This window comes from Coenobita brevimanus, chromosome 72, assembly GCF_032717465.1.
Source record: "Coenobita brevimanus isolate Jiangsu-jjx chromosome 72, ASM3271746v2, whole genome shotgun sequence".
Lineage (NCBI taxonomy): Eukaryota > Metazoa > Arthropoda > Malacostraca > Decapoda > Coenobitidae > Coenobita > Coenobita brevimanus.
Window position 1 is genome coordinate 14880191 of NC_137025.1, and position 25770 is coordinate 14905960.

At 40.3% G+C, this 25770-nt stretch overlaps 1 protein-coding gene across 1 annotated transcript in view; it reads left to right on the top strand.

Annotated features, from left to right (window-relative positions):
• LOC145407052 (uncharacterized) overlaps positions 1–25770 on the top strand; it is a 137622-nt gene that overhangs the window by 99157 nt on the left and 12695 nt on the right. Inside the window, exons 14-16 of the mRNA XM_080278075.1 lie at positions 14990–15151; positions 15760–16019; positions 25219–25360. Of these exons, the coding sequence (XP_080134201.1) occupies positions 14990–15151; positions 15760–16019; positions 25219–25360 (564 nt within the window). The remainder of the gene's footprint in view (positions 1–14989; positions 15152–15759; positions 16020–25218; positions 25361–25770) is intronic.

Consider the following 25770-nt stretch of genomic DNA (forward strand, 5'->3'; position numbering starts at 1 on the left):
AGTATGTGTAAGTTACATTGAATAATCATCTCTTCTTACTGTGTTGTTAATGCCGTTATGTGGTCCGGTTCATGCAACACTGGGACAAAGTTTGACTACCCACCAGGCAGACATGGACAATACCTTAATTTGTTAATTACCACTCTTTCATTACTTGAAGCTTATGAGAATTCATGCTAATGATATTTAGCACATTTTATTTATTTACTGAGACCATTTCAAGTGATCACACATATAAAATAGTATACATTATTAATGACAAAATGACAGAGACTTTACTGTAAGTTGCATTACTGCCTTCAGGAGTTACTTTACTTCATTATTATTCCACATGGCTTTCATTATTTTTATGATTACTTTAAAGGTTATAAGCTTACACATGCACATGCTCGCTCTCTCTCTCTCTCTCTCTCTCTCTCTCTCTCTCTCACACACACACAGATGCACGCTTGCAAGCACACACACACACACACACACACACACACACACACACACACACACACACACACACACACACACACACACACACACACACACACACACACACACAGGCCCAGCCAACGCTGCAAATCTTAAGTAGTTTTCAGGAATTGTGTTTGTCGTGTCTTCTATGGTATTGTTATTAAGTTTAAAATACTGTAAGTTAATATAGACCACCAAAAATGTAAAGATTTATTGGCAAGAGTATACATGAATGTTTGTAGTATTTTCGGAAACAGCTGTTGTGGTACTGTAACCAATCTCAAACATGGCCGAAAATGTAAACATTGAGGGACTCGAATTTCCAGGATTTGATAGAAATACTAATGTCATGGATCTGGTTAAAACATTGATTATGAGAATTAGTGAACTTGAAAAGACAGTAGAGAATCTAGTGTTAAAGGACGTGTCTGAAAATACAGAGATTACTATACAGAGTCTGATCCAGTTCAATGAGACGTCGAATGAGGAGATAAAAAATTTGAAGCATGAAAATATCGAATTGAGGAGAAAACTAGAAGAGAGTGCTAATAAAACAGAGAAGGTGAGTAGTGTATTAGAAGAGAATAAGGCAAAGTGGGCACAGGTAGAAGAAGAACAAAAAGAAGTGGTCAGCTTAAGGAAGAAAGGGAAATGAACAAGAAAAAATGGAAGAAGATGTAGTGAAAATACTGAAGAAAAAAGAGAAAATAGTGAGAGAAACTGTAGAAAGGAACAGATGTGTGGTAATATTTGGAAACAGAGAGGAGGAAGAAAAGGTTAGATCCGTGAGACTCGAGAGAGACACGAACCTGGTGAGAGGAATATTAGGCAACATTAATCCCGAAGGAGACAAGTGGGTAAAAGAAATTGAGGAAGTAAGGAGGATAGGGCCTTATAAGAAAGGGGAAACAAGACCAATGGGAGTCAAGTTGTCATCAGAAAGTGTAGTGAATGATATAATTAAAGTGACCTGGAAACTAAGCAAAGAGGCAGAGATGGAGAATATTATAATAAGAAAAGACTTGAATGAAGAAGAAAGAGAAGTTTTAAAATCATTGAAGAAACAAGTAAAGGAAAAAAATGATAAGAGAACAGAGGAAGAATGTAATACTTTTTTTTGGAGAGTGATGGATATGAACGTAAGGAAGTGGTATGTAAGGAAATAGAAGTGAAGGAAACTAAGGGGGATGGCTATGAAAGATCAGAAACTGAGGAATTGGTACCGACGGAGGGAAGGAGAGAAGAGGGTATAAAAAACAAAAATAATTTGAAGGTGATATATACTAATGTTGATGAATTAATATTGGCAAGGCTTGAAATTAACGATTTCTTGAGAGAAGATGAACCTGATGTTATGTGATTTGTAGAGACCAAATTAAGAGAAGATATTGATGTTCATTTGGGAGATGGTAAATACAAACTGTGGAGAAGAGACAGAAAAGAAAAAATGCGAGGAGGAGTGATGATAGCAGTGAAGAACAACATAAATGTAGATACCGTGGAAATGGGAGAAGGCAAGGCTGAAGTGATATATATGAAATTAGAAACTGGAAAGAATGTCAAGAGAGATACAGTGGTAGTGTATGTCCCCCCTAAGATGAGAGCATGGAATGATGACGAATACCAGATGTTGTCAGATATGGCTAGCTGTTTACAAAAAATAAGTGAGAAAAGCAATAATATAATTTTGGTGGGTGACTTTAACTGTAAAGAGGTGAACTGGGAGGAGTGGGACTCAGGAGGCAGCGAGGATTCGTGGGGCACTATACTATTAAATATAATAATGAATAATGTGATGACGCAATGGGTCAAAGAAGAGACACGGTGAGGTGAAGACACATCAGCAAGGTTAGATTTACTGTTTACCAAAGAACCCGATGTAATAGGATCATTGAAATATTTCTGTCCTATAGGAAAAAGTGATCATGTGGTCATTGAGTTCCAGATGATAATAGGGAATGTCGAGCCAAAAGACGAGCTTCATAGACAGGGAAGATACAACTTTGGCAAAGCAAATTTTACAGGATTGAGAAAATTTTTTGAAAATGCAGATTGGAGGAAATTCAGAGAAACAAGAGAGATACAGAGGAACTGGGATATCTTTCTAGACCCCTGTAATTTGGGAGTGGAAAAATTTGTACAAAGAGTAAGAGGGAAAGAAAACGGGAAGAAGGAGTGGTTTAATAGAAGGTGTATGATAGCAATAAAAGAGAGAGTTAAGGCATGGAACAACTGGAGAAACAGAGGTAACAACAGAACAAAGGAAGAATATAAAAGAACTAGAAATGAATACACAAGAATACGTAGAGAAGAAGAAAGGAATTTTGAGAGGGATAATAGACAAATGCAAGGATGAACCCAAACTGTTTTATAGATTTGTTAATGGCAAACTGAAACAAAAGGAAGGAATCACCAAACTGAAAGTAAAATGAGAGGTCTATAAAGATGCAGCAATGCAAGCTGAAATAATGAACAAATGTTTCCAATTGGTTTTCACTAATGAAAAAGAGTTTTTGGGAAGGGAGAGAATGATTAGAAATGTCTATCTATCTATCTGTCTATAGCCCGATGCCCTAATCCCGCAAAGGGTGGCCGCAGACAAAACGCCTCCAAGTCGCTCTGTCACCCACCATTTGACTACCCTCCCCTCAACTCACCCCCCTCTCCCTTATATACCTCTTAACTCCATCCCTCCACCTCATCCTCGGTCTAGCTCTCCCTCTCCCTCCCTCCACCTCACCTACATACACCCTCTTAGTCAGTCTTTCATTCTCCATTCTCTTCACATGTCCAAACCACCTCAGTGTATTTCTCCTAATCTTCTCAACCACATCCACAACCACCCCACAGTGTTCCTTCACTTCTTCATTCGTCAACCTGTCCCTCCACGTCACTCCACATGCTCCTCTCAAGTAACTCATTTCCACTGCTCTCACTCTTGACTTGTTCCCCTCTTGCAAGGTCCATGCCTCGCTTCCATACGTCAGTGTAGGGATCACAGTACTATCATGCAGTGACTTCTTAACTTCCATACTCACCTCCCTATTTCTCATCACTGCTTTCAGTGTACCAACGACCTTCCTTCCCTGCTGTACCCTTTCACGTACTTCATCCTCCAAAGTTCCATCCTTATTCATCACATTACCCAAGTACTTGAATGCACTCTCATTCTCCATATCCTCATCATCCAACCTCACTGCACACTCTGTGACTTCATTCCTCTCAAACACCATAACTTTACTTTTGTTTACATTAACTTTCAGATTCCTCCTCCTACACGCTGTCCCAAATTAGAAATGTACCGGTGATAAAAGATATAAAAGTGGAGGTACAGGAAGTGTATAAATTACTGGAAACTCAAGATGTAAGGAAAGCCTCAGGACCTGATGGAATTTCTAATTGGGTACTGAAGGAATGCAGAGAACAACTGGCGGATAAAATTCACAGTTTAATCGTGTGTTCTCTGGAAGAGGGGAAAGTGCCACAAGAATGGAAGAGGGCAAATGTGGTACCAATTTATGAGGGAGGAAACAGGGAATAACCCGTGAATTATAGACGGTTTAAATCAAATCAAGGCAACATCAGTCTGTTTGTGTGTTATGCACCTACTAATGATGCACTCGATGAAAGGAAAGACACATTTTATGAAAAGTTGCAAGAAGGAGTAGGAAGGGTACCTAGACATGATGTTTTGATCTGTGTTGGAGACTTTAATGCAGTAATGGGCTGTTCAAATGAGGGATTTGAGGCATGTATGGGTAAGATGGGAGTTGGTAGTAGGATGAGTGAAAACAGAGTGAGGTTTGGAAGTTTCTGTCTAGCAAATGACTTAGTCATCGGGGGCACACTCTTTCAGCATTGCAATATACACAAGACAACTTGGGTGTCGCCGTGTGGAAAATATAAAAATCAGATTGATCACATCGCTATCAGTAGGAGGCATAGAAGTTCTCTGCTAGATGTTCATGTTAAACGGGGAGCGGATATTGGTAGTGACCATCAACTCAGCATTGCAAAAATAAGGTTTAAACTTAAAAATCAGAAGAAGGAAAAATCTGGTGTTGGTAGATACGATATTGTTAAGCTTAGAAGGGAAGGAGAAGAAAAGGAGGAATTCAGATTAGAATGCAGAAATAGGTTTTTGGTGTTGGAAACGTTGGAAGAGGGGGAGAGAAGTGTAGATGAGATGTGGGAGGATGTGAACAAAGTTTTGCATGAGACTGCTGAATGTACGATTGGAAGGAGACATAGATTCAGGAGAAAGAAATGGATATCAGAGGAAACGTGGGATATGATAAAAAAGAGAGGTGAGGCTAAATTGAGGAGTGAGATGCAATGCGTTGATGAACGAGAGATTGAATTAGCAAGAGCTGCGTACTGGAGTTTGAATTCAGAATAAGAAGGTTAGCTAGGAGAGATAAAAGAAGATGTGTAGGTGAAAAGGTTGCAGAGACTGAAATCTTAATAAACAAAAATGATGGACAGAGTCAAAGAATAGCATATGAATCGATTAGAGAACTGAGTGGTAATGCAGGTAAATGCAAGGAAATACCAGTTAGAGACAGGGAAGGAAATTTATTGACCAAAGATGGAGATATTAAAAATTGATGGAAAGAGCATTTTGAGACAGTTCTTAATAGACCAATACCACCAGAAGAGGATATACCGTCTGCTCAGGAAGATTTAAATATAGAAACAGTAGAGTTGAGGCTTGCAGAAGTGGAGAAAGCAGTAAAACAGTTAAAGAATAATAAAGCACCAGGGGAGGATGGTTTATTTCCGGAAATGTTTAAAGTGGAGGGGGATAGATTAATAATGATCTTGACCAAGCTATTCAATAAGATATGGGTGACGGGGTTACTACCATCAGTTTGGAAGAATGGTGTAATTGTTAAAGTTCCGAAGAAGGGAGACCTGAGTGAATGTGGTAATTGGAGGGGAATCTCTTTGTCACCGATAGCTTTGAAAGTTTTCAGTAGAGTGTTGTTAAATAGGTTGGAGCCGGTGGTTGAGGGTATTCTGAGGGATGAACAGGCTGGTTTTAGAAAGGGACGTGGTTGCAATGATCAGATCTTTATAGTTAGGCATTTGATGCAGCAAGTTAATGAAATGAGAGTACCGTTAAGTCTTTGTTTTGTTGATTTTGAAAAGGCTTTTGATAGTGTTTCGAGAGAGACTATGGGGAAGATCATGAGACATTATGGAATACCAGAGGAGTTTGTGAGGGTCATTATGAACATGCATGAGGACACATTTTGTAAAGTGATGGTTGATGGTTGTCTTAGTGATTCGTTTGAAGTCAAGTCCGGAGTAATTCAAGGTGGTGTTCTATCGCCTTTACTATTTATATTGGTCATTGATTACATTATGAAACACGTTGGAACAGAAACCAGTGCAGGTATACTTTGGGGAGAGAACAGGAAACTTTTGGATTTAGATTATGCAGATGATATAGTTTTGATTTGTGATGGGCCAGAAGAGATGCAGAGAGTGTTGGACTGTTTGGTGAGTGAAGGTCGCAAGGTGGGTTTGGTTATTAATTGTGGAAAAATTGAAATAATCAATATGAATATGGAAAATGCGCAGGAATGTGTAATTGGAGGTATGATTGTAAAGCAAGTTGATAGGTTTAAATATTTAGGTACTTATTTAGCCAAGGATGGTTCTTTGAACTTTGAATTCGAGGAAAGGTTAAAGAAGGCTAATCAGGCAATGGGAATGCTTAAAAATATTTGGAATAATAACAATTTTTCTGTGCATACAAAAATCAAACTTTATAAGGTAATGGTTAGGAGTATCTTAATTTATGGACACGAGTCTTGGTACAGCACAGTGACTATGGAAAATAAATTCTTGGTGTTTGAAAACAAAGCACTTAGAAGAATATTAGGAGTTAAGTGGTGGGAAAGGATACCAAATAGTAGAATTAGAGAAATAACGGGAGTGCTTCCGGTCGATGAATATGTTAGGTTCTCACGATGGAAGTGGCTAGGACATGTGTATAGGAGACAGGGAATAGTACGAGGTACACCAGGGTGGGTGGCACTTGGTAGGAGAGGTAGAGGAAGGCCAAAAGAGACGTGGGTGAGGACAATGAGACGGGACGCTGGAGATGAGTGTTGGGGAGATCTTGAGGAGTTTGCACAAGATAGGATGTGGTGGTGTGAGTTCATCGAGGCCCTATGCATCCCCGAGGGTGCCACAGGAAATGATTGATTGATTGATTGTCTCTAACCAGCATGGTCGCAAAATTGTGAGAGAATCCTGAAAGACAGATGAATAAAATATCTAGAATAGATGAATATTTTGGCTGATTGTCAGTTTGGATTCAGAAGTGGAAGGTCATGTGTTTCCAACTTGTTGAGCTTTTACTCAAGAGCAATTGACGTGTTACAGGAGAGAGATGGTTGGGTGGATTCTCAAAAGAGACTAATGTGGAAACTAGAATACAGTATATAGGACTGAAAGGAAAACTCCTGGAATTGATGAGAGACTTTTTGAGAGACAGACAAATGAGGACAGTAATAAAGGATAGGATGTCTGGATGGAGGGAAGTAACAAGTGGAGTCCCTCAAAGTTCGGTGTTGGCGCCAGTAATGTTCCTGATTTACGTAAATGATATGGTAGATGGAGTGACCAGTTATGCAAGTCTGTTTGCTGATGATGCAGCGATCTTGAGGAAGGTAGAGGTTGAGGAGGATTGTAAAATACTGCAGGAGGATCTGGATAGGATACATGATTGGAGCCGGATGTGGGAAATGAAATTTAATGTAAAGAAATGTAAAATATTGGTAATGGGTAAAAGTACCAGGAGGCCATCGCTGAATTATTTGTTGGGTAATGAATTAATCACAAAAATGAGAGAAGAGAAAGATTTGGGAGTGCTGGTCCAGGATAGTTTGTCACCTGAAAAACACATTAACCCCTAAACCGGGGGCTTGTTTTGCTTTGACTTGCGTGTCCCGCGGCCATATTTGCTCTCCGACAGACTCTCTAAAAATATTTGCCAAAAATCAGTTATTAATCTTAGAATATTAAAATTACATATGCATATGGCACATACCTTCAGCTTTCTCCTGGGATGTTTATTGAGCCTTCGTCAAGTACCGTAGGACTTGTGGAGACCTCTGAAATTGGGTAATGAAGTCTCCACTTTACACTTCCCGACAACCCGTAATATGATTACCACAGCCTGATATTATCACTAGAAACACTATTCTATGATTCTCAAATAGTTTGCAATCCATACTCCAAAAAAAAAAAAAACTGTGAAAGCAATGAAAATTATGAGCGCGTATGACCTTCCCACTTCCGATCATTCGCCGCTGGTGTTCTGTCATTTATTATTCATAAAAATACTCACACTTTATATTTCTATTACTATATAACACTTATATATATCTACAGTCTTTATCCATAAGTTTCCTTCAGTAATAGTAGTTTATTGTCACTGTAGGCATTCAATTTCACTTTCAGTAAAATACGTAGCATTCACTTTCTCATCCTGTATACTAGCGTTGAGAGTGAATCTGTCACTTTCACCTTCACTTTCATAACTCATAGTATTCATACATGCTAGGGTGAAACTTTCACTTTCAGTACTCCTAGTATATATACTCGTATTGTTATATTACTTCTCATTTACATTTCTATTTACATTCTCTGTTTTATTTACATTATTTACATTTCTATTTTATTTACACTGTGTTATGCACTGTCACTTGCAGTAACTACTATATTCCACTGTTCACGTATATTTACATTCATTGCTTTCGCTTGCTGTTTACACATTATTTACATTTCCACTTGCACTGTTTTACTCACCAGAAAGATCATAGTCACTCTCTATCATTTTCATTGACAAATTAGCCAGTTTACATTCCACAGCAGTCACTTATCCCTTTACCTCATTCCACACAAGGTTTAGTAGAGGGTAGAGGTCACAGGGCCCTTTGCATGGGGCTATAAAGAGGCGGAATTTGACAGGTGCGAATCCGATGTGCTTTCATCTTGAAAGACGACAGTATGAAAGACGACAGTAAACTGAATACAGTGTGGACAATGGTGGCCTGCCTAGGGGGAGTGCAGTGCTGCCAGTCTCAGCCTGGTGGCAGCTGCTAATATATATGCTATGAAATAATTGGCAGGAAATCTAGACAATACAAAATAAATTAGGTAGTTCCAGGTGAATGTAAATATCACTTAGGCTTCTCCCTTCCCTCCTTATGTATGTTTTTATTACGAGAATAGATTATACAGCATATTTCAAGGGGAAATAAGCAGCGAAAATTAGTGAACGAGTGCACGTGAGGTGTTGTCAGGTGATGATTAGCCAATTCCAGGTGTATGGCACTATCACTTACCTTATTTCTTTTTTGTATATATTATTTGGTATAAGAATAGGGCATAGGGCTTATTTCAATGGATGAAATCAGTGGAAAATTCCAGGGAAGATTTACTTAGCGTAGCACGGCCAGCCAGGCGAGAGGAGAGGGTAATGGAGGGGAGGGGAGTCAAGAATGGGGAGAAATGGCTAAATTGTCAACAGTGGATGGGAGTACAGATGAGATTAGGTGTGCTGACTAGTGTTGGACATTGGCAGTACTGATAGATGATACAAGCCACCACTTGAAAGCCCGGGCGAATTCAAAATAACAGAGAATCACAAAAGTTACGCCTCGCGATATGATCCCTTGCTCCCAAGCGTCACGAAAGTGACATCCCGTGGTTAAGGGGTTAACAAGATAGAGAGACGTATAAACTCTTGACTAGCATAAGAGTAGCATTTCATTATATGGATGAGGAGATGATGAAAAAATTGATAGTGGCCATGATTCACCCCAGGTTAGAATATGCGGCGGTAGTGTGATCCCCACACAAAAAGAAAGATATAAACAAGATTGAGAGAATACAAAGAACAGCAACCAAGATGGTCCCCAGTCTGACGGACCTGTCATACAGAGAGAAGTTGGAAAAGCTGGATTTGCCTTCCTTAGAAGAAAGGAGAAAGAGGGGAGACATGATTGCAGTGTTCAGGACCATGGTGGGAGTAGATAAAATTGACAAAGAAGATCTGTTTTTATGGGATAAGAGAGTAACAAGAGGACACGGAATGAAACTGAAGAAACCAAGCTACTTGAAGGATATCAAGAAATATAGTTTTCCTTATAGATGTATAGACCTGTGGAATAGCCTGGACAAAGAGATCGTCCAGTCTAAAAACTTAAACAAGTTTAAAGCTAAATTTGACTTATTGAGAAACAGAGACGGGACCTCACGAGCGTGGCTCATTTCCTGTATATCACAATTAGGTAAATACACACACACACACACACACACACACACACACATAGGTTGCTGACAGAGACGGAGCTCTTTGTGGATTGAGGGGAAATAATTGCCGAATCAGCGGCGAAAAGGAAATCAGCCTATTGTGATTATATGAATGAATACGTGAATGGTGGCCCGTCCGAGTGGAAAAAAAGCGCAGGTTTCAGTCATACAGGAGTACAAGACACAGTGGTATTGGAAAGTTTTCTTAGGTTGCATCATGGCGGAAAGGGATAGTTCATTGTTTACATCTGATGGCAGTGAATTTGCAGGCCTCTCTGATGAAGATAAGGGTAAAGGAAGTACAAAACTGAACCAAGCAAGAGTAGCAGGAGTGAAGAAAATGGCAGTGAGGAATGTCCAGGAGTTGAAAAAGTTATGGTCAATAATTAGAGTTGCAGGAACAGACCTTAGAACAGGAGAAAGAGATTAAGATAATGCAGGGCAAATTGGATAGTGTCAGCACATGCAGTGCTGAACAAGAAAGACAAGTTACAGAATTAAAAGTGAATAACAAATCTGCCTCAAATGAAATAAAACAGCCCAAGAGGGAAAATAAGAGGTTGGAAGAAGAAGGGACAGGATGAAAAGTAAAGTAGATGAGCATAAATAAAAATCATGGATGCAAGATGAACACATTAAGGAAATTAACCCCTTAACCGCGGGTATTGTTTTGGTCTGACTGTCCTCTCCCACGGGGGTTTCAGCCAAATGTAAACAAACCTTTAAACCTTAATAACTCTGCACAGAATAAAGCTAGAGAAAAAAAATAAGGTACCATTAGAAAGTACTAACCTTCAGCTTTCCATTGATGTAGGTTTCATGACTTTGTGGACTTTCACAGGACGGGCAGAGCCGTTAGAAGTGAGGGGTGTAAAATCACTATTTTACACCCCACACACCAGTACCAAATGCCAACCACTCTCTGATAATAGTACAGTAATCCCTCTAATATCCGAACGCCCAATATCCGAACATCCCCACTAACCGGACATAATCCTCCTGGGATCCAATATTCCCAAAATGGGCCAAAAACTGCAAAAAATTCGAAAAAAATCTGACTTTTTTCCCTCCCATAATTTGAAATTCCCGCCTGGCGCCAAACAGCTGTTACACCATGGTCCCTTCACCCCTTCCTTCCTCCCCCTCCCCCCTCTCCTGTCAGGTTGCCATTTGGTATTTTTCATTACCAAGTGTGGGCCAATTTGGTAATGAAAAATTCGTTTGGTAATGCATTAGAATAATGCATTACCAAATGGATTTTTCACATGTATGAGGATACACAGGATGGAGATGGTGGATTGTTTGCTCTCTCTGATTAATCTGCTACCCTACATAGTGTGAAAATAATCAACATGGTGTTAGTTATAAGGAGAGTGATTACATGTATTTCCACTTGTATATATAATTAGTGAAGAATATATGCTAGCTTTACGAATTTGGTAATGAAAAGTTATATTTGACAATGAAAGTTGAGGAGATTGGTAATGTGGCTGTTGCGATCTGGCAACTCTGTTACCCCACCAACATCAACAGTCACAGCTTAACTCCGATGGAGAGCAGATGCTCATAACAGTGCAAGCCACAGGTGCTTGTTTTTTGTGAATAAACAGTGAATAAACTGCAATACCTTGCCACTAGAACACACAGGAATTTACAGTGTTATGCAGTGTTAAGAAATTAGAATTTAGAGTGCAGAGGATTAACTGTGGACTGCAAACTGGCGGTTCAAACCAGTCCAAGACCAAGGGACTTGTAAGTACCCAGAATGTTTAATATTGTATAAACTCACCTCTAAAACCTCATTTTATGGTTCTTTTGCATTTATTTCAGTCTTTTATGTCCCTTATTGGTGTGATTTGGGTCCTAAATAGGTGCTATGCATGTCCAGAGGGAGTTGTATAGGTGTTTTTCAGAGTTAGGGTCCGTAAGTACTAGTCCATAAGCTGGGGCCCAATATCCGGACAGGACCACTATCCGGACCTGCCTATGGCTCTATTGATCCGGATATTGGAGGGGTTACTGTAATATAAACATATATGAACACTGCACATACGATAAACACCCACTCTGTGTTCACTGAGGTAGGTAAAAGGCACTTCACTGCGGCGTCACCCGCTCACTGACGTTTCGGGCAATCTTTTCATTATTTCTAACTTCTAATATTATTTTACATATAATCTGGGCAATATACATTATATTTACACTGCACTTATTACTATATTGCGTCACTGTCGCATCACAGAATTACACAAGTGCCGCAGATTCTCTTATTACAATATCACTTATTATACTGGCCAATATTTACATTTTTCTCTAGGCAAAATATCCCTTATTACTACATTATCCATCATACAGTTATTGGTAAAGCATGTCACTGTCGCATCACTGTATATCACTGTCACTTTCAGTAACTCTGCACAGAATAAATCTAGAGCGAAAAATAAGGTACCATTAGAAAGTACTAACCTTCGGCTTTGCAATGATGTAGGTTTCATGATTTCGTTGACTATCACTGGATGGGCAGTGCCATTAGAAGTGAGCGATCTAAAATCACTATTTTTCGCTGACACACCATTACCTTCGCTCATACACCATTATCAAATGCCAACCTCATTCTGATAATAATACTATAAACATATATGAACACTGCACATACGATAAACACCCACTCTGTGTTCACTGAGGCAGGTAAAAGGCACTGTCATTACCCGCACTTCACTGCCACATCAGCGGTGTTGTAATCACTATTTTTTGCTCACACACCATTACCAAATGCCAACCTCATTCTGATAATAATACTATAAACATATATGAACACTGCACATACGATAAACACCCACTCTGTGTTCACTGAGGCAGGTAAAAGGCACTGTAATTGCCCGCACTTCACTGCCATATCAGCAGTGTTGTAATCACTATTTTTCGCTCACACACCATTACCAAATGCCAACCTCATTCTGATAATAATACTGTAAACATATATGAACACTGCACATACGATAAACACCCACTCTGTGTTCACTGAGGCAGGTAAAAGGCACTGTAATTGCCTGCACTTCACTTCCACATCAGCAGTGTTGTCGCTCACACAGCTGGACAGATACTGATGCGTGTTTGGTCCGGGGTGGGGTGGGGGGCCCAGGGGGTGGGAGGTGGGGCCCCAGGGGGGGGGGAGGTGGGGGTTGGCTGGAGTGAAAGAACTTAATAGCTACTCTCCCTTGAAACAATTGGCGCACGGAAAAAACGCGGGGTATTCAAAATATTCACAAACATTCGAGAATGACACCCGCGGTTTGGTCCAGTTTTTGCAATGTCATTCTGGAATGACACCCGCGGTTAAAGGGTTAAGGAGCAACACAAGGGGTGGAAGAAAATTCAGGAGGAAGGAAATATAAATTTGAATGAGATTATAGAACAACAAAGCAAGGAAAAGGTGGAGAAGGAAGTGGTTAGGGTATTAAGATGAAAATCTTCAGTCAGGGATGTAGCAGACAAGAAAAAATGCATGATAATCTCAGGAGTTAAAGAAAAACATATGACAGTAAGATCAGAAAGGGAAAGAGAAGAAGTGAGTAAAGCTAAAGAGAGAGTATCAGTAGTTGTTGAGGGTAACGACGAAGCTCAGGAAGAGATTGAAAAGTGTTTAGGCTAAGAAAGTATGAGGAAGGAGTAAAGTTTAAGTCTCAGGTAATGATAAACGAAATCATCAGCAGAACATGGACATTATCAGACAAAGAGGAGTTCAAGAATGTTTGGATAACGAGAGATGCAAATGAAGAAGAGCTAAAATAAAGGAGCTAGTAAAGGAAGCAAAGGCAAAAAACGAACAGAGAATGGAGGAAGAGAGGACAGTGTTCTATTGGAGAGTTATATATGATCAGAAATTGAGGAAGTGGTACAAACAGAAAGAGGGAAAGAAGAGGGAATAAAAAAAATGAAAAAAAAATTGGAAAGTGACATATAGTAATGTTGATGGTTTAATATCAGCAAGGTTAGAAATCAACGATTTCTTGAGAGTACATAAACCAGAATTATGTGCTTTGTAGCAACCAGGTTAAGAGAGGATAGTGATATCCATATGGGAGATGATAAATGCAAACTGTGGAGAAGAGACAGAAAAGAAAAAACAGGAGGAGGAGTGATGATAGCAGTGAAGAACAGCACAAATGTGGATACTGTGGAAATGGGAGAGGGTAGGGCTGAAATGATAAATATGAAATTAGGGGCAACACAAGTCAAGAGCGAGAGCAGTGGAAATGAGTTACTTGAGAGGAGCATGTGGAGTTACATGGAGAGACAGACTGACAAATGAGGATGTAGGAGCATTATGGTGTGAATGTGGACATGATGGAAAGCCTTAGGAGAAATACATTGAGGTGGTTTGGCCATGTGAAGAGGATGGAGAGTGAGAGACTAAAGAGGAGAGTGTATGTAAGTGAAGGGGAGGCCAAGGATGAGATGGAGGGTTGGAGTGGAGAGGTATATGAGAGGGGGGGGTGTGCGCTGGGAACAGGGCAGTGAAATGGCGGGGAACCAGATGACATGGAGGTTACTTGTTTGTTGGTACCCCTTATGGGATTAAGGCATCTGGCAAAAGATAGATAGATAGTGCCATGCATGATTAAACGTACTTGATCCAGTCTTCCCTGGAGGTCCTTTTGGTTTGATGCACCCTGGCTAGTTCTACCAGATAACTCTATACACCTTAGAAGAGATTTTGAATTGAAAGGGTTTGGGGTAGACTTAATTCTTAGTTGAGTAAAATCATCAGATTCAAGAGAGTAATGAAATATTTTCGTAATTGCAGCCCATTCATCTCATGTACAATCAGTCGTTATTGTAAGCCAGGAATTTTGTCTGTAATATCACATCTCTTTCTGTATAGCTGGTACTGTAAATTGGGGGAAAGTGGTGGAGGAGCTTTATAGGTAGCAATGAAACTTAAATAAGTAGCTCTTCTATGATGTGCTACTGGGTATGTACTGAAATACTGTAGTAAAAAAGAACGTCCCAAGGGTGACATGCCAAGGACTTACTGCATGCAACAGCCAGTCTCATATTATTCCTTTGGGAGTTTGGAGGGCATGGGATGATGAAGAATTTGATAATTTCTTACACAAATTATGAAACATTATGGCTTAAGAATTATGCTGCATATTTAATCCAGTGCATTACTTATCCAATACTGTACCAGGCAGGAGGGTATGCCCCAGCTGTGGTGGCCCCCCAGCCAGCTGCCCCTCCAGCCCCAGACCCCACCCTGAACCTCCTGTTCTCAGAGACACGCACTCAAAACACAGAACTCAAGATCTCAGTGGCAAGAATGTCAGACAAAATTGACACTCTTGTTTCAAAGGTGAGTCTCTTATATATTGTTTAATTGCTTATTGTGATGTAGTGGATGGGTGGCAACCATCGACCCTGGGAGGTACTACCACGAGAGTGAAATGTAGCTGCAAGTTTGGTAGCTGGCCACACAGTCATCACATATAAGCTGGGAGTATTCAGCCACAATTACAGTTGAGTCTCTCAGTGATCCATCTTTTGAGTGACTCTACATAGATTTAGAGTTCAAGCAAACACTCACATTGTCATGAATCATTACACATTTCAAATTTCAAATTTCCCAGTGGCATCCAGCAACTGTTGGGAAGTAATTAACGGTCTTGGCACTTGGTTTAGCACCCTGTCCATAGAAAACATCAGCTGTATCATGGCCAATCTCAGTACAGGGATTCCTCAAGAGGAATCATGACATCATTCTTACACTAGGTTTGGCATGTTTATTTATTTATGTATGTAATTAAACAGGTATTTATGTTTATTTTTGAAGTATGAAAAAGACATCTGGATTATATAGTGTTCGATGGATTGAGTTTGGAGATAAATATATAATGATTTTATAATATCCCTCCTAGTTGTGTTATATATGGCTGTTTGTATATTTGTATATTTTCAACTCAGATTGAGAAATTAGAGCAACAACAAAACCAGCAGGCAGGAATGGGCATTGGAGGAATGGGGGGTATGATGATGATGCCCCAGTACCCTGTCCCCACCCCAGCCCTGCCCACAGCTGTCCATGTGGATCCACAAGCCCTTCTTGCCCAGGTGACCAGTGTGGTACAGGAAAATGAGACCATGCGAGCCAAACTGGAGGAGCGGGAGGCCAGGGTAGCAGCGCTCAATGAATCCACCACACAACTCCTTCAGAAGAACCAAAAGTTAGTGGACTGTTTTTTTGTTTTTTTTTAATGGATGGAATATCTTAAATTTGTTGTGTGTTGATGATGCAGTACTGCTTGCATGTACCAGACAAGAGCTTGTTAGGCTAGCGCAGAATTTTGCTGATGTCTGTGAGCATCGTGCCTTGAGAGTAAATGTAGAAAAGAGTAAAGTATGGTTATTGAGAGCGAAGGTGACTCCCAGAGTGATGTTACAGTGAATGGAGAGAGACTGGAATTGGTGAGAAAGTTCAAATACATGGATACAATGATAGAAAAGAGAGGAAAATGTGCAAAAGAAGTGGAAAGTAGAGTGACACAAGGAAGGAAAGTGGCTGGTGCAATGAAGGCCTTGATAGGAAACAGAGGCTTGAGTGATGCAGCTGAACGAGGCTTACATGAAGGAGTGTTAATGCCAACTTTAGCATATGGATGTGAAACTACGGTGTGGCATGAAAATGAAAAGTCAAAAGTAAGAGCAGTGGAGAAGGGACTGCCGAGGAATGTATGTGGAGTACAGAGGGTGGATAGGATGCGAAATAATGTGATTCGTGAAAGATGTGGAGTGAGGAAGTCGGTGGACACCAGAATCAAAGAGAGTGTACTGAGATGGTATGGTCATGTAGAGAGAATGGCTAACAACAGAGTGGTGAAAAAGGTATATTTGAGCGAATTTGAAGGAGGGAGGAAGCGAGGTAGGTCAAGGAGAAGGTGGAGAGAGATGGTGGATGAGTGTGTGAGGAAGAGAGGTTTGGAAGTCAGTGAGACTAGGGAACTGCCAAGAGATTGAGCTGACTGGATGAATGTTGTGAGGAGAAGTGCATGATCAGGGATTTGGCACCCCTTTTTGATGTGGCAGCGTCCAGATTGACTCAATTGGATACGTTTATGTGAAGCTACAGATTGTGGTGAATGTTTTTGGCATATCCGATAGAGCCAGGATTCTGGGGGCTTGAATGATGAGTGAATGGAAACGTGGTCCATGGGATTGGGCAAATTTGGGCTGTGTGGACATTGCTACTCCTCACCCTGCCCTAGGGTGGGAAAGAGGTCCAGATGATGATGATGATGATGATTCCCCCCCCCCCACTCTGGGCATAGGCTTTGCAGCCTGCTCCCAAAGCGCAGTAGTCCTCCTGCATACCACACAACTCCACATGTCATATAGTTTTTACTTGCCTCTCACATTTCACTTTGTGTGTGTGTGTGTGTGTGTGTGTGTGCGTCTAGTTACTTAATTGTATTTACCTAATTGTGATATCCAGGAAATGAGCTACGCTTGTGGGGTCCCGTCTCTGTTTCTCAGTAAGTCAAATTTAGCTTTAAACTCGTTTAAGTTTTTAGACTGGACCATCTCATTCTCCAGATTATTCCACAGGTCTATACATCTATAAGGAAGACTATATTTCTTGATATCCTTCAAGCAGCTTGGTTTCTTGAGTTTCATTCCGTGTCCTCTTGTTACTCTCTTATCCCATACAAACAGATCTTCTTTGTAAATTTTATCTACTCCCACCATGGTCCTGAACACTGCAGTCATGTCTCCATTCTTTCTCCTTTCTTCTAGGGAAGGCAAATCCACCTTTTCCAACCTCTCTCTATACGACAGATCTGCCAGACAGGGGACCATTTTGGTTGCTGTTCTTTGGATTCTCTCAGTCTTGTTTATATCTTTCTTTTTGTGTGGGGACCACACTACTGCTGCATATTCTAACCTGGGGCGAATCATAGCCACTATCAATTTTTTTCATCATCTCCTCATCCATATAATGAAAAGCTACTCTTATATTAGTCAGGAGTTTATACTTCTCTCTAACTGCCTTGTTAATGTGTTTTTCAGTTGACAAACTATCCTGGACCAGCACTCCCAAATCTTTCTTTTTTTGTGATTGGTTCATACCCATCAAATAATTCAATGGTGGCCTCCTGGTACTTTTAAGCATTTCCAATATTTTACATTTCTTTGCATTAAATTTCATTTCCCACATCCGGCTCCAATCGTGTATCCTATCCAGATCCTCCTGCAGCATTTTACAACCCTCCTCAACCTCTACCTTCCTCGTGATCTTTGCATTATCAGCAAACAGACTTGCATAACTGTTCACTCCATCTACCATATCATTTACATAAATCAGGAATATTACTGGTGCCAACACCAAGCCCTGTGGGACTCAACTTGTTACTTCCCTCCATCCAGACATCCTATCCTTTTTTTGCTGTCCTCATTTGTCTGTCTCTCAAAAAATCTGTCATCCATTCCAAGAGGTTCCCCTTCAGTCCTCCTATATGCTCTAGTTTCCACATTAGTCTCTTATGGGATACCTTGTCGAAGGCCTTCTCCAAATCTAAATACACACAATCCACCCAACCATCTCACTCCTGTAGCACATCAATTGCTCTTGAGTAAAAACTCATCAAGTTGGACACACATGACCTTCCACTTCTAAATCCAAACTGACTATCAGCCAGAATATTCATCTCTTCCAGATATTTTATCCGTCTGTCTTTCAGAATTCTTTCACACAATTTTGCGACCATGCTGGTTAGAGACATTGGTCTATAATTCAGGGGTTCTTCCCTGTTTCCTCCCTTGTAGATTGGTACCACATTTGCCCTCTTCCATTCTTGAGGCACTTTCCCCTCTTCCAGAGAACACACAATTAAACTGTGAATCTTATCCTCCAGTTGTTTTCTGCATTCCTTCAGTACCCAATTAGAGATTTCATCTGGTCCTGGGGCTTTCCATACATCTTGATTTCCCAGTAATGTATACACTTCCTGTACTTCCACTTTTATATCTTTTATCACTACATTTCAAGTCACTCCCTCCCCTTCCACAAACTCACTTTCATTAGTGAAAACTGATTGGAAACATTTGTTCATTATTTCTGTTTGCATTGCCACATCTTTATAGACCTCTCCATCTACTTTCAGTTTGGTGATTCCTTCCTTTTGTTTCAGTTTGTCATTGACAAATCTATAAACAGTTTGGGTTCATCCTTACATTTGTCTATTATACCTTTTTCAAAATTCCTTTCTTCCTCTCTACATATTCTTGTGTAATCACTTCTAGTTCTTTTATATTCTTCCTTTGTTCTGTTGTTACCTCTCTTTCTCCAGTTGCTCCACGCCTTATCTCTGTCTTTTTTTGCTATCATACACCTTCTATTAAACCACTCCTTTTTTCTGTTTTCTTTCCCCCTTACTCTTGGCACAAATTTTTCCACTCCCAAATTATAGAAGGCTAGAAAGATATCCCACTTCCTCTGTATCTCTCTTGTTTCTCTGAATTTCCTCCAATCTGCATTTTCGAAAAATTTTCTCAGTCCTGTAAAGTTTGCTTTCCCAAAGTTGTATCTTCCCTGCCTATAAAGCTTGTCTCTTGGCTCCACTTTCCCTGTTATCAACTGGAACTCAAAGACCACATGATCACTTTTTCCAATAGGACACAGATACTGTATTTCAAGGATTCTACTACATCGGGTTCTTTGGTAAACCGTAAGTCTAGTCTTGCTGGTGTGTCCTCACCTCAGAGCCGTGTCTCTTCTTTGACCCATTGTGTCATCACATTGTTCATTGTTATATTTAATAATGTAGTGCCTCATGAATTTTTGCTGCCTCCAGAGTCCCATTCCTCCCGGTTCACCTCTTTACAATTGAAGTCACCCTTTAAAATTATATTGTTACTTTTCTCAATAATTTTCTGTAAATAGCTAGCCATGTCTGACAACATTTCCTGGTATTCATCATCACTCCATGCTCTTGTCTTAGGGGGAACATACACTACTGCCATATCTCTATTGCTATTCTCTCCAGTTTCTAATTTCATATTTATCACTTTGACCCTGCCTTCTCCCATTTCCACGGTATCTACATTTATGTTGTTCTTCAGTGCTATCATCACCCCTCCTCCCGTTTTTTTCTCTTCTGTCTCTTCTCCACAGTTTGTATTTACCATCTCCCATATGAACATCAATATCATCTCTTAATTTGGTTTCTACAAAGCACATAACATCAGGTTCATGTCCATCCATCATCCAATCCTACGTTGCCCCACGAGGAGTGTAAGAGCCCAGGGCTAGGCAAGTTGGTCCTGACATTTAAGATGAGAGTGACCAGCCTCACTCATCCCTGAGTGGCATTATGTGAGCAATAACCCCAACCACCCCTTGGATATACACCTTCACCGGCTCAATCCAGTTGGAGTGCAGCAATTACCCACTAAAACACCAGGCGCCACAATTTGGTTATATGGCTACCACCCAGTGTAGTAAATGGTTTCCTAGTGAACAGGAAACCATTTGGCTTGTCACTCAGTGTAGAGTCACCCATTGGCAGAAGGAACAGGAAAGAGAGACAAAGAGGGTGTGTAAAGTCAGCCGTAGGCAGAAGGATGAGGAAAGCATGAAATAAAGAAAGGCAGAAGAGGAATGAAGGAAAAGAGGGAGGAGAGGAAAGAGCAGACACCTGAGAGCAGCACTACATAAAAATCGTTGATTTCTAGCCTTCCCGATATTAAACCATCAACATTAGTATATGCCACCTTCCAATTCTTTTTGATGTTTTTTATACCCTCTTCTTTCCTTCTCTCCGCCAGTACCACTTCCTTAATTTCTGATCCATGACTCTCCAATAAAACACTGTCTTCTCTTCCTCCGTCCTCTGTTCATTTTTTACCTTTGCTTCCTGTACTAACTCCTTTATCTTAGCTCTTCCTCATTTGCACCTCTCCTTATCCAAACATTTTTGAACCCTTCCTTGTCTGATAATTTCCATGTTCTATTGGTAATTTCATTAATGGTTGCTTGGGACTTAAACTTCACCTTCAATGGCCTTGCCCCTCCTTCCTCATACTTTCCTAACCTAAACATTTTGAATCTCTCTTGAGCTTTGTGGTTTTCCTCCATGACTAGTGGTATTATTTCTTTAACCTTCCTCAGTTCTTCTCTTTCCCTTTCTGATCTTATTGTCATACGTTTTTCTTTAACTCCTGAAATTATTACACATTTTTTCTTATCTGCTACATCTCTAACTAAAGATTCTCTACTTCTCAGTACCCTAACCACTTCTCTCTCCACTTTTTCTTTGCTTTGTTGTTGTTTAATCTTTTTCAAGTTTACATTTTCTTCTTCCTGAGCTTTCTTCCACCCCTTATGTTGCTCCTTGATTTCTTTAATGTGCTTGTCCTGTATTCTTGATTTAGATTCATACTCATCTAGTTTATTTTTCATCCTGTCCCTTTCTTCTTCTAACCTCTTATTCTCCCTCTTAAGCTGATTTATTTCATTAGAGGTTGATTCATTACTAACTTTTAATTCGGTAACTTCTCTTTCTTGTTGGTCACTGCGTGTACTAATTTTTTCCAGTTTATTCCTTAAACTTTCGATCTCATTTTCCTGCTCTGTTGTCCGTTCCTGTAACTCTTTAATTACTGCCCATACCTTTTTTATCTCCTGGACATTCCTCTCCACTCTTTTCTCTACACCTGCTATTCTTGTTTGGTTCAACTTAATACTTTCATTTCCCACATCCTCTTCACAGAAGCCCTCAAACTCTTTCTCGCCACTTGTAAACATTGCACCGTCCCCTTCCGCCATGATTCAACCATATGGAGGCTTTCTATTTTCATTATATCTTGTTCTTTTTGTTGGCGAAACCGCATTTTTTTTTACTACTCTCCGACAGGACCACCACACGCTCTCATTAACATGATCACAAATAGGCTGGTTTTCTTTTCGTCGCTGATTTCGCGATTATTTCTCCACGATCCAGGAAGAGTTCCGTCTCTGTCGGCGACCTGTGTGTGTGTGTGTGTGTGTGAAACATTGAATTACATAAAGCATTCATGGTTTTGGAAATACATTTGACAGGGCTTATGGTCAGTACTGTTAAACAATTTTGGGGGGTGTCTCAATAGCTCTGTCAATAAGCTGCAATATCGTCATACAGTAGATGCTCGATTTAGCGAACTGATTCAGCCATCACCGTTCCATTATTATACAAGAAAATTCTCTGGTATTTCTAGCTATTTTCCACTAAATCCTTGAAGGCAACCCAAACCAAACAAAGAGTGCTAACTCTCAGTGCTGCATACAGCAGTCTGAACCCATAGTTAATACTCCTAGAAATGCATTATTGTGTACGGAATTTCCTGAACAGAGTTATGCTTGATTTATTGGAAGTTTTCCGTTAAATAGGGCAAAAATACCGTGAAAAAATAATTCCGTCATCTTGGGCTTCTGCTAAAGCGAATTGAGCATCTAGCATCTACTGTACTTATGAGCACTGGTTTGAATCCTGTGTGTGTGTGTGTGTGTGTGTGTGTGTGTGTGAGAGTAGCGAGAAAGAGAGAGATCTGGTTATCATTTTTTTTTTTTTTTTTCTTTTTTAATGCAAAGAAGAAGGAACCAAGGGCTAGGAGCATGCAAATTGTTCCCTCCAAGAAAAAACAAAAACAAGATAACAGACAGCCAAATTCTAAATCCTTGAGATGCCTGGACACATTGCAATTGAAAGACTGGAGATCATAGGAAGTAGGAAATACAGAGAGAGGGAGGCAGTTTCAGAGTTGACCTGTTGCATACATGAAGGACTGAGAGTAACGGTTAACTCTTGCATTAGAGAGCTGGACAAGAAAAGGATGAGAGTTTGTCGCTAGTCAGGTGCTGTGTGCCTGTCGTAGTGGTGGAGGGATGCAAGCAGACAGTGCAGAGGAGCAGTGGCAATTGAAGTAGCTATAGAAAAAAGATAAAGATGCAGCAGTGGAGTGAAAGGCAGGAGTTGAAGGGAGTCAGTATGGGGAAGAGAGTTAACCCATTAACTGCTTTATACAGCTTGGGCTGTTCTGAGTGCGACTGCTCAATACAGCCCTGGCTGCGCAGGTGAATTTCGAATATAGTGCCATGGTGACCAAGGCTGACCCATGCAAGCATGTTTTAGCCTTCAAAACCGAAACCAAAAATGAAAACGAAAACCATACATTCCAATAGGAAATCAGACACTTCAATGTTCATCCATGGCTTTACCAAGGTAAATATTGAGCAAATATTTTGTTACTATGTACTTTGGCATGTGTTCTCTCAATTCCTAAGACAAAATTTGGCCTTTGGGAAATTTCATTTTTACCCCTATGCCTGCGCACCACGGACACCTCCAAAAAACCGCCATGCGCAGTTAACGGGTTAATGAGACGGAAAACCTTGACTCCACCTTGTTGAAAACAGCTGTACTGGTATGTGTGGAGCCTCCCCACACGTGAGAGTTGTACTCTACACAGGGGTGAATAAAACCCATGTATAAAGTCAACAACTGTGCAGGGGTAAAGAAAGCACAGATTCGGCTTAGCACGCCCAATCTCTTGGAAGCAGATTTTACAAGAGAGGTAATATGTTCTTTCCAAGATAAATCCAGACAATGAAACCCCAAATACATTTAAAGATGATGCAGGATTGAGCTGAATGTTGTTAAAAACTAGGGGGTACTCCTGTGGAAGATTTTGCAGGGTTGATAGATGTAAGAACTGAGTTTTTGATGCATTAAAAACAATGAGATTATTTTTACCCCAATCAGGGATATGAGCCAAGTCAGACATCAGGTGTGTCACAGACTCATCCCTTGTTTTTTGAAGTAACTGCTGAGATGAGCGCTGCGGGAAATGAATGGGAAGGTGAAGGATGAAGTCATCAGCATATTAGTGGATAGGGTTAGAGGTACAGCGTAGAAGGCCATTGATGAATAGGAGGAAGAGAGTTGGTGATAGGACAGAGTCCTGAGGAACACCACTGTTGATAGCTCCAGGAGAAGAACAATGGCCATCTACAACAGCAGCTATTGAATGACCAGAAAGGAAGCTAGGGATGAAGGCACAGATAAAAGGATAGAAACTGATAGAGGACAGTTGGGAGATTAAAGATTTATGCAGTCGAAAGCCTTGGAGATATCAGGTGCAAAAACTAGCAGAGCTTTTGCCAAAGTCCCGAAAGGAGGATGACCAGGAGTCTGAAAGGTAGGTGAGAACATCGCCAGTGAAGAGTTTCCCTGATGGAACCCTCATTGACGATCAGAAAGAAGGTTGTGATAGGAAAGATGCTTTAAAGTTTTTTTTTGTTAAGAATAGACTTGAAAACTTTTTAAACACAGAATGTTAAAGCAGGTGGGCGATAGTGCTAAGTCAACTCCATACTTTCTTTACCCCTGCATAGTGCATAGTTGTTGACTTTATAAATAGGTTTTATTTGCCCCTGTGTAGAGTACAACTCTTATGTGTGGGGAGGCTTCCCACATACAGCTCTTCTCAATATGGTGAAGCCAAAGGCTTTTCGTCTCATTAATTCTCCTCCTCTTGCTGACTTCCTTCAACCTCTGTCTCTTCGCTGCACTGTTGCAGCTTTATCTCTTTTCTGTCGATACTTCAATGGTCACTGCTCCTCTGAACTGTCTGCTTGCATCCCTCCATCTCCGCGATGGGTGCATAGCACTCATCTAGCAACAAACTCTCATCCCTTTTCTGTCCATCACTCTAATGCAAGAGTTAACCGTTACTCCTAGTCCTTCATTTATGCAACGGGTCAACTCTGAAACTGTCTCCCTCTGTCTGTATTTCCTACTTCCTTTGATCTCCAGTCTTTCAAACGCAGTGTGTCTAGGCATCTTGAAATGAACGGATCTTGAAATTGGCTCTTTTTTAAGGAATGGTTTGCAGGCTCCTGGCCTTTGGTTCCTTCTTCCTTGAATACAGGAAAAAACAAACTTTGAGAAATGGGAATGGTCACCTTTCTTTTGGACAGGGCTGAACAAGAGCAAACTTCCAGCAAGAAGGAAAGGTGCAAGGTGACAGATAAAGGCAGAAGAGTTTTCCTAAGCAGGGTGTATCTGTCTTATCACTTGATAATACCTACATTTTACTTGCATTTAATATTACCATACTGTATTTACCTGCTGCTTGCAGTTTAATGGATCAAACAGTATAACTGTGTCTTGTAGCAGTAAAGTGGGATAAGATGGTGGTACTAATGTTGATGTCCATGCTAAAGATGATGATAGTTATGGCCGTACAGTACTTTATTAAAAGTTATAGTAATGATGATAATAGTAAATTTGAAGATGATGACAATTATAATGGTACTGGTGAAAATTATTTTTGGGTGTGAAAGTACTGGTGATGGTTTATTTAAACTGCAATTTCCTCCAACCCCCACAGACTTCTAGAGGAAAAGACAAGCATGCTTGAGGCACAAGGTGTGGGTGGTGGGATGAGAAGTGAAGTGGCTGCACTGAAGGAGGAGAAGGCCAGACTGTCAGGCCAGCTATCACTCACCTCACATCAGCTAGACGCACTCAGGGTACACCTGTCTTTGTCTTACACTCATTCAGCCCCAGAACATCACTGCCATTTTCTTTTGGTTAATGCCAAACTATTGTATACAGCTTCTTGAGCCTTTTCACTTTGATAATGTTTTCTTTAACCCTTAAACCTTAAGTGATGAGATGTATATTTTAATGTGGTTAATGACAGATGATTTTATTTTTCACTAGAAATTTCTGTGAGGTCTGAGAGTAAATCCTCATGTCATCAGTGTAATATTTCTAAATTAACTCCAGAAAGAGTTGTCACAGAGCAAAGAAAGAATACATGTTTAGGATGATGATTATACTAGCAGATACATCCCTTGTGTATGAAAATGAGCTAAATAAAATGATTACTGGGAGTTTTTACCACCATATTTCTCTAGTGGGAAGTTTAGAATGAATG